This window comes from Delphinus delphis, chromosome 12, assembly GCF_949987515.2.
Source record: "Delphinus delphis chromosome 12, mDelDel1.2, whole genome shotgun sequence".
Classification (NCBI taxonomy): domain Eukaryota; kingdom Metazoa; phylum Chordata; class Mammalia; order Artiodactyla; family Delphinidae; genus Delphinus; species Delphinus delphis.
This window is the reverse complement of record NC_082694.2, coordinates 7657884-7670580: the sequence shown is the minus strand read 5'-3', so window position 1 is coordinate 7670580 and position 12697 is coordinate 7657884. Positions and strand designations below refer to the sequence as shown.

General features: G+C 42.3%; 1 protein-coding gene across 4 annotated transcripts in view; it reads right to left on the bottom strand.

The window, feature by feature from the left end:
• LONRF2 (LON peptidase N-terminal domain and ring finger 2) overlaps positions 1 to 10257 on the bottom strand; it is a 90274-nt gene extending 80017 nt beyond the window's left edge. For all 4 annotated transcript variants that reach the window (XM_060027276.1, XM_060027277.1, XM_060027278.1 and 1 more), the window contains exon 1: positions 9459 to 10257. In XM_060027276.1, the coding sequence (XP_059883259.1) occupies positions 9459 to 10134 (676 nt within the window). In that variant the 5' untranslated portion in view covers positions 10135 to 10257. The remainder of the gene's footprint in view (positions 1 to 9458) is intronic.
• Positions 10258 to 12697: the final 2440 nt, after the last annotated feature.

Genomic DNA, 12697 nt, shown 5'->3' with positions numbered 1-12697 from the left:
CAAGCTTTACCTGATAACAGTAACAAGATTATTCTAACCCTACAAAATGAGATGGAAATCTTTCCAAAATTTTTTATGAGCTATCGATAAAATAAGATGGGAGTTAATCTTCCTTGAAAGTTTGTTAGATCTTGCTTGACAGTAGTGCCTCTGTTCAGAAGAAAATCCCTGAGTTCAATTTCTTTAATGGTTTTTGGTCCATATCAGTATTTTACTTCTTCCTGGATCAATTCTGGTAATTTATAGTTCCCTTAAAATTGTTCTTTTCGTATTGATTTTAAGATCTGTTGTATTTATATCTGCAGTTATACTTTCCTTCATTCCTGATGCTACTTGTGCTTTGCATTTGTCTTCATCACACTTGCCAAACGTGTCTGTTTTACCAGTTTTATAATAAACCAGCTTCTCACTTGTTAACCGGCTCAGTTTTTCCTATTTCACTAATTTTTCTGTTTTTCCACTATTTTGTTGCTTATACTTTGTGTTAGCTCAATTGATGTTGAGTTTCCTGAGTGAAAAACACATTTCATTTACATTTATTTTTAATCTTTTTCTAATGCGTTTAAGCCTCCACTCCTCAGATTCTAAAGGCTGCTTTTACAGAAGTCCGAGGGCAATAAAATTCACTTCCCATCTAGACGTTGAATGAATCAAACTATTTTCTTTGCTGGCTTCTAGCATTTGACAACCCATTTATGAAGCCAGCACTTCATAATTTAACCTATTAAAACATTTAAAATAGATCTCAACACATTTTCTAAGCATCAAGCCTTAAGCTTAATAATACTCAGAATTTATTGAGGAATCGCTCAAAAATGAATGGAAGAAGAAAAACAATTTTAAATGTTTTGTGTAGAGAAGGTAAATGGAAGAAAAATGTTTCCTCCAAAAAAACTAACACAAAATTTCAGAGAGTTTACCAATTAACCCCTGTACAGGCAAAAGATTCAGAAGAGGACAGCCTGAGAACAGGCTTTGTGAGAAGAGAAGAGAGATTGTAGTTTGTGTTTAGGGCTGATCAAAGGCTGTTCTCCTCCAATTGCCACCCAGGGCCACTGTGGTGCTCGGAGCTGGGGTTACTGCTGGACAGTCTGTCCAGTGAGTGGGCAGTGGAGAGAAGTAGAGACCTATACAAGTGCTACTTTAAAAGGGTTGAATGAAGTGACACAAAGCAATGACAACTGGGTAGTGTTCCCAATGAATAGAAGGAATGAATAGCAATCTCCTCATAGGTTATTTGTTCAAACTAATGTAGGACTTACAAAGTCAAGTCCATAAATCTTGAGTGTACACCTTGAACTTTACATATGTTACACCCATGTAATCACCACCATGGTCATTTCCAGGATCTACGAAGGTTCCCTTGGGCACTTTCCCAGTTAGGACACCTCTCCAAAGGGTCACCACCAGTCTGACGTCTATCACTACAGATTACTTTAGCCTATTTTTGAACTTCTTATACATGGAGTTATATAAATGGAATGGACCCTTGTATCTTTCACTCAGTATCATTCTGTGAGATTCATCCATATTATTGTAGGTCTCAGTGGTCTTTTTAAAAAATAAACTTTTGTGTAATATTATTTTGTGCATTTTACACAAAATACTCTGAATTGATTTACTTACTCTACTGGAGGGTTGTTTCTCAAATGTTTCTGGCACATATAAGTAAAGCTGACACATTCTTGCATGTGTCTCCTGGTGGACATGACATTCATTTCTATTTGGTATATACTCAGAAGTGGAAACACTGTGTCAGAGGTTGTATATATGCTTAGCTTTAGTAGGTACTCCCAAACATTTAACCTCTACCAAGTGACATTTCCACCAGCAACATAAGAGTTCCAATTCCTTCAAATACTTGCCCAAACTATGTAAATGTTTAACCATGTAAATGGTTAAACTTTCATTTTAACCATTCTGGCAGGTATGTAGTAAGATCTTATTTTAGTTTCAATTTGCATTTGATCACCAATTATGTTGGGCACCCTTTCATATGTTTATTGCCCTTTTGAGACCTACTTTTGTAAAGCATCTGTTGAAGTCTTTGCCTATTTTTTGGACAGACTTCGTTTTTGAACCATAGGCATTCTATCAATATTCTGGACTTGCATTCTCAGTAAGACACATATTACATATACATACCACCTTTTCACTCTTTTAGGGGGTCTCTAAGGAACAAAAAGTTCTTCATTTTAATCAAATCAAATTTATTTTTTCTTTTATCATCCTTTTAGTGCCTTATTCAAGAAAAAATTGCCTGTCCCAAGTTCATATTCTCCTATGATTTCTTTTAGAAATCTAATTGTAATTTCAATGTATGAGGTAAGTGTCCAGGTTCATTTTTTTCCATATGAATAAGCAACTGACTCAGACTATTTAAAATACTTCTTTCCCCAGTGAATTCCACTGGCATCTTTGTAGTAAATCAAGTGTCAGTTTCTGTGTGTCTATCCTTGGGCCAATACAACTCTTAATCACTGCAACATCACAGTACGTCTTGATACTTTATAAACTCTCCAGCTCTGTTATTTTTCTTCAATACTGCCTTGGTCATTCATCAATTTCCACCAAAACCATTGGCTGAGACTTTGAAATTGCATTGAGTCTACAGTTCCATCTGTAGAGTACAGATATCTTATTGATACCCAGACTTGCAAGTCATGAAAATAAAATCTTTCCATTTGTTTAAGTCCACTTTAATTTCCCCCAGAAATGTTTTGTATTTTCAGTGTAGAGGTTGTGAACATCCTTCAGATATTTCAGGATTTATTCCAAGAAATTTTTTGTTCAATGGGTTGTTTCCAAATTCTGTTTTCTATTTGTTCTTTACTAAGTATTTATAATTATCATTGGTCTTTCTATATTGACCCAATATTCAACACTCTTGATAATTCACTTATAATTTATAATAGTCCAAATATTATTCTGGAGTCTCTAGGTACTCCCACACATGATCTACAAATAATAACTGTTTTATTTTTCCAGTTTTGATGCTCTTTTATTTTCTCCTCATTACACTCACTAGAATCTTTAGTACAATGTTGAGTGGCAGTGATGACAGTGAACAACCCTGTCACCTAGTGAATGGGGAAATATTCAATATTTAATTAGGATGGTTTCTACAGATATTCTTTAACATATTAAGAATGTTTCCTTTTATTCCTAGTTTCCTGGGAGATTTTAACAGACATACGATTTTTCTCCTTTATTCTGTACATGTGGTTGATTTACAATGAACAAAGTAACATTCTACTTGATCATGATGTATTGTTCTTTAAGTTTATTACCAGATTCAATTTGCTAATATTTTGTTTGGGATTTTTGTACCAATGCTCATAAGAAATATCGGACAGTATTTTTCCTTTCTTACAACTGACGTTTGCGCTCACCTTTCTTTCCTCCTTTCTACTTCCTTGGGATTCGATTTGCTTTTCTTCCTCTAGTATCTTGAAATAGAAGCCTGGAGATCACTGATTTTCAACTTTCCTTTTGTAGTACAGACATTTAAAGCAATAAATTTCCCTCTAAGCATTGTTGCAATGACATCCCATAGTTTTACATACAGGCATACATGAGCGAGATTGTGGGTTCAGTTCCAGACCATCACAATAAAGCAAGTCACACATTTTTTTGGTTTCCAGAGCACATAAAAGTTTTGTTTACACTATATTATAGTCTATCAAGTGTGCAATAGCAGTATATCTAAAAAAAACAATGTGTATAACTTAATTTAAAAATACTTTACTGTTGGGCTTCCCTGGTGGCGCAGTGGTTGAGAGTCCGCCTGCCGATGCCGGGGACGCGGGTTCGTGCCCCAGTCCGGGAAGATCCCACATGCCGCGGAGCGACTGGGCCTGTGAGCCATGGCCGCTGAGCCTGCGCTCCGCAATGGGAGAGGCCACAGCAGTGAGAGGCCCGCGTCCCGCAAAAAAAAAAAAAAAACTTTACTGTTAAAAAACATGCTAACCATCAACTGAGCCTCAAGCAAGCCATCATCTTTTTGCTGGTGGAGGGTCTTGCCTTAATGCTGATGGCTGCTGGCTGATGAGGGTGGCGGCTGCTGGAAGTTGAGGTGTCTGTGGCAATTTCTTAAAATGAAACAATGAAGCATATGCCACAGTGACTGACTCCTCCTTTCATAAGCAATTTCTCACAGCATGCACTGCTGTTTCACAGCATTTTACCCACGGCAGAATGTCTTTCAAAACTGGCATCAATCTTCTCAAACCCTGCTGCTGCTTCATAAACTAAGTTTACATAATAGTCTAAGTCCTCTGTTATCGGTTCAACAATCTTCACAGCATCTTCACCAGTAGATTCCATATCAAGAAATCACTTTTTTTTTTTCTTTTTGCAGTACATGGGCCTCTCTCACTGTTGTGGCCTCTCCCGTTGCGGAGCACAGGCTCCGGATGCACAGGCTCAGCAGCCATGGCTCACGGGCCCAGCCGCTCCGCGGCATGTGGGATCTTCCCAGACCGGGGCATGAACCCGTGTCCCCTGCATCGGCAGGCAGACTCTCAACCACTGCGCCACCAGGGAAGCCCAAGAAATCACCTTCTTTGCTCATCCTTAAGAAGCAACTCACCTACTAGTTTTATCCTGAGATGGCAGGAATTCAGTCACACCTTCTGGTTCCACTTCTAATTCTAGTTCTCTTGCTGTCTCCACCACATCTGCAGTGACTTCCTCCATGAAGTCTTGAACCCCTCAAAGTCATCCATGAGGGTTGGAGTCAACTTCTTCCAAACTCCTGTGAATGTTGACATTTGTACCTCTTCTCATGAATCACGAATGTTCTTAACAGCACCTAGAATCGTGAGTCCTTTCCAGAAGATTTTCAATTTCCTTTGCCCAGATCCACCTGAGGAGTCACTTTATCTGGCAGCTATAGCCTTACGAAATGTATTTCTTCAATAGTAAGACTTGAAAGTTGAAATTACTCCTTGATCCTTGGGCTGCAGAATGGGTATTGTGTTAGCTGGCATGAAAACAACATTAATCTCTTTGTACATCTCCATCAGAGCTCTTGGGTGACCAGGTGCATTGTCAATGAGCAGTAATAGTTTGAAAGGAATCTTTTTTCTGAGCAGCAGGTACCCACAGTGGGCTTAAGATATTCAGTAAACCATGTTGTAAACAGATGTGTTGTCGTCCAGAGTTTGTTGTTTCACTTATAGACCACAGGCAGAGTAAATGTAGCATAATTCTTAAGGACCCTAGGATTTTCAGAATGGTAAAGGAGCACTGGATTCAACTTAAAATCCCCAGCTGCATTAGCCCATAAAAAGAGAGGCAGCCAGTCCTTTAAAGCTTTGAAGACAGGCATTGACTTCTCCTCTCTAGCTATGAAAGTCCTAAATGGCACCTCCTTCTAATAGAAGGGTACTTCGTCTACATTGAAAATCTGTTGTTTGGCGTAGCCATCTTCATTAATGATCTTGGCTAGACCTTCTGGATAACTTGCTGCAGCTTCTACATCAACACTTCACCTTGCACTTTTATGTTATGGAGACAGCTTCTTTCCTTAAACCTCATGAACCAAACTCTGCTAGCTTCAGAGTTTTCTTCTGCAGCTTCCTTACCTCTCAGTCTTCATAGAATTAAAGAGAGTTAGGGCCTTGCTCCGGATTAGGCTTTGGCTTTAGGCAATGTTGAGGCCAGTGTGCTCTATCCAGACCACTATAACGCTCTGCATATCAGCAATAAGGCTGTTTCACTTTATCATTCATGTGTTCACTGTAGTAGCTCTTTTAATATCCTTCAAGAACTCTTCCTTTGCATTCACAGCTTGGCTAGGTGTTTGGCACAAGAGGCCAAGCTTTTGCCCTGTCTCAGCTTTCAACATGCTTTCCTCATTAAGCTTAAATATTTCTAGCTTCTGATTTAAAGTGAGATGCATGACTCTTCCTTTCACTTGAACACTTAGAGGCCATTTTAGGGTTCTTAATTGGCCTAATTTCAATACTGTTATGTGTCAGAGAACAGGAAGTCCCGAGGAGAGGGAAAGAGTTTGAAATAATCAATATTCTCTTATATTTTTTCATGTATTTACTCTGTCTAGTGATCTTCATTCCTTCCTTTAGTTCCATGCTACCATCTGCACCATTTTCCTTTAACCTGAAGAATTCCGCTCAGTACTTCACGCAACTGTGATGGCAATAAAAGTCCTTCCTATTATTTACCTGCATTTAAGCATCTTAATTTTGCCTTCATTTCTGACAGATATTTTTCATCGGAGTAAAGAATGCCAGGTAGGTTTTTTTTCCCCCTCTTTCATCACTTTCAAGATGTTACTCCATTATCTTCTAGTTTTAATAATTTTGTTGAAAAGTCAGCTACCAGTCTTATTCTGGCTCCTTTCAAGGGAATATATCCTGCCTTCTCTAAGTGCTTTTAAATGTCTCTTTATGTTTGATTTTCAGTAACTGGGCTGTAAGATACTTAGATACATTTTGTTTGTTGTGTGAAGCGAATGCTTGTGTTTATCCTGTCGGGCTTACCGAGCCTCTTGGTTCAGTGACTTAAAGTTTCCCATCAGATCTAGAAAATTCTCACCCATTTTTCCTTCAAATATTTCACTTGCCCCTGCTCCCTCTCTCCTCTTCGGGGGCTCGTATTCCACAGATTTTAGAACTTTTCTCTGTGTCCCCCATTTCTCTTATGCTCTGTTTTTCTCTTCTGTGATTCAGCTTGGATATTGTCTATTGGCTTGTTCCTGAGTGTTCCCATCCTGATTTCGGATGTGTCCAGCCTGTTTTCGAATCTGTCTAATTCTCAACTTCAGATACCGTATTTTCCAGGTCTAGAATACCCATCTGGTTCTTTTTAATAGACAGTTATCTATTGAGTTATCTTTTCACATGCTTATTTCTGTTTTAACATACAGTTATTTTGAATTCCACTCGCAACTTATTGGCCAAAATTAGTCACATGGCTCTACCCAACCACAAGCAGGCAAGGAATGCAATCGTACTTGTTTGGAGAGGCTATAAAGATACAAACATTCGGGGAACAGCATTAATGATTACCACCCTTGGCTACAGTCACAAAATAACTAAGGGTCAGCCTGGGTCTAAACACAGGCATTTCCAAATCCAAATATTTGTAACCTTTTTACTATAACAAAACCTCTCTTGGGAGCTAATTCATTACTAAGTTAACTTTTTTCTATAAATTTTTAAACTAGGGAAACTTGGCTTTCTTTTCCAATCTTTGAGTGGAAAATGGATATTGAATAAAGTTCTCATGATGAATTGACTGCAATAATTCATGTTTTTAAAACTTTTAAATTGAGGTCTAATATATAAATGGAAAATACAATGAATTATCACAAAGTGAACACACCTGTGCGTCCATCGTCTAGGTCAGGGAACAGAACATTACCACTACCACTCAGGTCCCTCCCATACTTACTCACAATAACATTCCCTTTTTTCTTCCCGAAGGTAATCACTGCCCTTACTTGCTTCTAACATGCCATAGTAATTTTGCCTGTTTGGACTTACAGATAAATATAATCATGTATTAAAAATGCTTTTGAGTCTGGCTTTCAATTAACATGTGATTCATCCACACTGTAGTATGTAACTGAAGTTGGCTTATTTTCTTTCTATGTAGTATTCCACAAAGACATCACAATATATTTACTTATTCATTCTGTTCCTTTTGGACATTTGAGTTCCACTTTAGGGCTATCTCTAATGATGTATATACGCTCTTGTACACCCCTGTATACATTTTTTCAGTGCACGTATGCTTGTACCTCATTGAAGCTGCTTGGCCAAAGGTCATAATTAACATGTTCAGATACTGCCAAACAACGTACCAGGGGTATAACTATGCAGACCCATCAGCCGCATACAATAGTCCTCATTTTCTAAGTCTTCTCCAAGAGTTGGTATTGTGATCTGTTACATTTCCAGCAACTGTTTTTTAAGGTTCTGTACTTGTGCTGTCTACAACAGTAGCTGTTGGACACATGTGGCTAGTGAAAACAAGAGAGAGGTCTAGGGCAACAAAGGAACTGAGTTATTTTTTATTTTAACTAGTAGAATTTTTAAAAACGGATACTCTTCAGTTAGAGGATAACTTTTAAGTTAATTTGGAACGACACCAACATGAGAATCCACTTTTTCAACTCTAAATTTTAAGAAATCTAAACATAGAGGAAGTAATTCTGATGAAAATTTAGTATCCAAATCGGGGTGGGTAGCAAATGTAAAATACACAATGAATTTCGAAGATTTACTGAGAAAGTAAAAGCTGGACTTTTTTTACATTAAAGATATGTTGAAATAACATTTTGAAGGTATAGGGTTAAAAACATTTTTAAAATGAATTTCACCTGCTACTTTTCACCTTTTTTAAATGGGTTAACAGAAAACGTAAAGTAACATATGTGGCTTACACAGTATTTCTACTGAATAGTGTGGCTCTGCACCATATATACTGATACATAAATAATTGAAAACTAAAAAATACACAGCCTGTTAAAGTACGGATATGTTGGTTTCAAATACGGTACCAATTATTTGCTACATAAAGCAATTTAACTGACCGATTCCAGCAGAGAATCTCCCAATTTGGATACAGGTGTGCCTTCTAAAAGAGAAAACCTTAACCCTAGTTTACAATAAAATGCATAATGACTAGAGCACACAATAAGACTCTTAGTAACAAAACATTAAACCAAGTCTTCTTGACTACAGATTTAAGTCATGCACACACAACCCTGTTTCAAAACCAGCGAATTCAGAAAACAAATCACCCTCCATCCACACATTCTCCACCCCAAACAACTGTCAATAGAGCACACTCATTCAGAGTCAAACGCAAGGACCAGGACCGGAGTTTGGGCTTCCTTTAAATTATATATTCTTAACAGGTGGTGGCTGGGCGGGAAGCGGCTGGTGCTGGTCACAGACTCTAGTTTAAAAGATAAAATAAAATAAACCAGACTACTAGTTAGTATATAACCATCTAAAAAGCTAATCACACCATTACGACATCTAACGGCCTTTGAGAGAGAAGGGAGGTCAGGGCCAAACAGTGGAGTGTAAGAGCATCCTTCCTGGATCCCCAAAGCATTTGCACCAGCAAATCCCCCAATCACAAGGCTATCTTCTTGTGATAGCCCGGGAGTGTTACCTTCTTGTAACACACGAGGGTGTTCGCTATTTGCATTTCCCTGCAAGACGAATTAAAACCCTTGGCCCTCCCCCCACTCCTATACGGCTGAGATAGGGTGAAAAGCAGTGCTGGCCTCACAGGGCGGCTCAGGAAGGCCACGGAGGTCCCGGAAAAGACAGCCCGCAGGTGCAACTGGCCCCTACTCTTCGCCTCACCGCCTCCAGACAGCACAAGAGCCCCGCCGGCCGAACCCAGCTCTCCCGTCCCGGCCCTGCCCCTCAACAGGCGAGCGTGTAGGTGGCCCAGCCCCCGCGCCCGCTTACCGAGGTCCAGGGCCTGGTGGCACCTGAGCAGAGCGGCCTCGGGCTGCTGCTGGCGTTGCAGGATCTGCACCTGGCCCGCCAGCCTGCGCGCCCGGCACTCGGCCGGGAAGCACTTCTCCAGCAGGCCGCTCAGCACCACGTTGATGCGGCGCACCGGCGGCCGGCCCGGCCCCAGCTCAGCGCAGCGCCTGCACACCGTGAGCCCGCACGGCAGCGTTACCGGCTTGTGCAGCAGCCGCTGGCAGCGCGGGCAGTCCAGCAGGTCCCGAGGCGCCGCGGGCACCGAGGCCGACGGCTCCCCGCTCGGCGCCTCCCCGGGGGCGCGGCCCGGCTTCCCCACCGGCCACCGCCGCTCGCGCGGGCCCGGGACGCACGCCAGGCCGCTCGCCAGCTCCCCCAGCTCGTCGGGCCGCAGCGCCCCGAGCCGCGCGGCGCCGCGAAACGCGCCCAGGGCCTCGGGGAGGCGGCCGGCGCGGGCCAGCGCGTCCCCCAGCCGCAGGCATAGGCCGCGGTCGGGCCGCGCCAAGCCGGCCAGCGCGGAGCGGAAGAGCTCGGCCGCCGTCTCGTACTCGCCCGCGCGGAAGGCCTCGTCGCCCTTCTCCACCCGCTGGGCGAGCGGCTCCCCGCAGTCGCAGCCACGACAGGGAGGCGGCGGCGGGACTGGCTCGGGGCTCATCACCGCGGGGCTGCGGCGACTAGGGCCGAAGGGAAGAACGGAGAAGGGAGGATGCTCGCTGCCCGGGCCCGGCGACTGCAGCGCGGGCGCCGCGTTCGCCGAGAGCCACGCGCGTCTGTGGGTGGGCGGTGCGCGGCTGGCCGCGCGACCACCGCCGGGGGCGGGCGCGGGGTGGGGCCGCGTCTTCCACGCGGCGTGGGCGGGGCGGGCACGGTGGGCGCGGCCGAGCCCCGGCCCGCGGGGAACGCCCTCCTAGCTCCCCTGGCTTAGGCAGCCGTGCCGCAGGCGGGAAGGCGGCGACCCCTCCAAGTTCGTTCGGCGTCTCCGCAAACCCTCTCCCTCCTCGCCCCGGGCGGCCCCGCGCGCGCGTCTCCGTGCGCGCTCGTCTCCACGCGCCCTCGTCCCGCGCGTTCTCTGCCCGCCCCGCGCAGCTCCTTGGCCGTCCGCTGCCGCCCCCGCGCCTGCAGCAGGTGTCTTCAGCCCGCCGTGCCCCCTTCTCCCCGCACCGAGTGCCAGCCTAGCTCCAAGGCCTGGCCAAGCCCACCTGCGGTTGTGGTTAAAAAGAGAACCGATAAATAAGTACCAGGGATGTAAGGTGCAGCATGATGACTATAGCTAACGCTGCTGTACCATATATGGGAAAGTTGTTAAGAGAGCAAATCCTAAGAGTTCTCATCCAAGGAGAAAATTTGTTTTTTCTTTTTTTCCTTTCTTTCTTGCATCTATATGAAAAGATGGAAGGTAGCTGAACCTATTGTAAACATTTCAACCATATATGTAAATCAAACCATCATGCTGTATGCCTTAAACCTATATAATGATGTATGTCAATTATTTTTTAATATAACTGGAGAAAGAGAAAGAGACAGACAGAACTGAGGGAACGTCACCCAGCACACCACTGTAACCCTAGCTTTGACTTAGGAAATTGTGTTAAATGACCAGGAAGCCTGAAGTGGGCGCTGATCGGATCTCATGAGTAAGCTTTTCTTAACGGAACTCTAGATGTTAGAGACATTTTAGAGCTCTAATTTAGACAGAACTCTAACATAGCATGTGAGGAAATACCAGACTAAGTACTGGAAAGGATTTGAGACATGGAAAATTGTATTATGTCCTTGATAGGAAAGTAGAGATAGAATTTCTAAAACTGTCTCCTACAGTGCAGTACTACAGAGAGAAGTTGCTGGAAGGAGGGAATTAAAAACTACACATAACCTGCTCTTCTCTCCCTAGTGCTCGGCCATCTGTTTCATGCTATGTATTTGAATGCGATAAAATGCATTATAGTATTCCAAAATCCGTACTGTTCATTATTTCAAGTCGAAATGTCTTCATTCTAAATTTGTGAAGTTTTTCTACATCTAAAATTGGCTAAAGAAAATATAAGATACTCCCATCAAATCTGGCTTGGAAGAAAGGAAATGCCTCATTAAGTGAGGTGAGAAAATTTTAGATGAGTCCGTAAAACGGAAACGGAGACAACTTTGGCCAGCCTCCTAGTCCCACGATACAGAAACATGCAGAGCAAATCCCCCTGCCACCCCCTCCATCGGCCACCTCCCACCTTCCCATGAATGATTTTTCTCCTCAGCTTTCTATTTTAATTGATAATGGTTGTAGTCAAACTAGGTTTTGATCTGTTCCTCATTACTGAATGGGTCCAAACTCTCTTTTACATCACTCTTTGGGTTTTCATCTACTCTCTTTATGTAGTAATTCACTTGGATTTGAAGGTTGCTTATCCAACAAATTCACCACCAACAACCGGGAAGCTGCCGGGGGTTGGAGGGCAGCTTTTGAGTAGTTAAAATTGTTGCAACACTAAGGACTATGAAACCTTATGATCTTGGACTAAGGACTAAGGACTATGAAACCTTGGACTAAGGACTATGAAATCTTATGATCTTGTTGCAACACTAAGGACTATGAAACCTGATGATCTTGGATCTTATTTGTTCTTTTAGACAAATTTCTAGCAAAAGAACAGAAAGGAGACGCTGTTCGGAGGTATGCCTGCTGAGAGCAAGAAGTGTGTAAAGTAAAAATATCAATATATTGTGAGATTTATAACATGCAGAAATAAAGTACGTGACAGAAATAGCACAAAGGCCAGTACAGGAAAAACAGAGGGCTACAAAGTTCTAATACTGCATGTGAGATGGTGTAGTCACTTGAAGGAATATTGTAGTGAGCTAAAGATACATACTCCAAACCCTAAAGCAGCCACCTAGATAACACAATATTTATAGTTGAACGTCCAACAAACGAGATAACTAGAATTATTCTACAAAATAAAGTCTATTAACCCAAAAGAATGAAGAAAAAGAGGAGAAGGGGGAATAAAAACAGAGGAGATGAATAGAAAACAAAGAGCAAGATGGTAGACTGAAACTCAACCATATCAATCCATGTTAATTAAATATTAATGGTCGAACCACTATAATTAAAAGGCAACATTGTCAAATTGTATATAAAAGGAAGGTCCAAATATACGCTGCTTCCAAAACAAAGATACATATAAGTAAAAGGTAAAAGTTAAATAAGAAGATACAAATAAGTT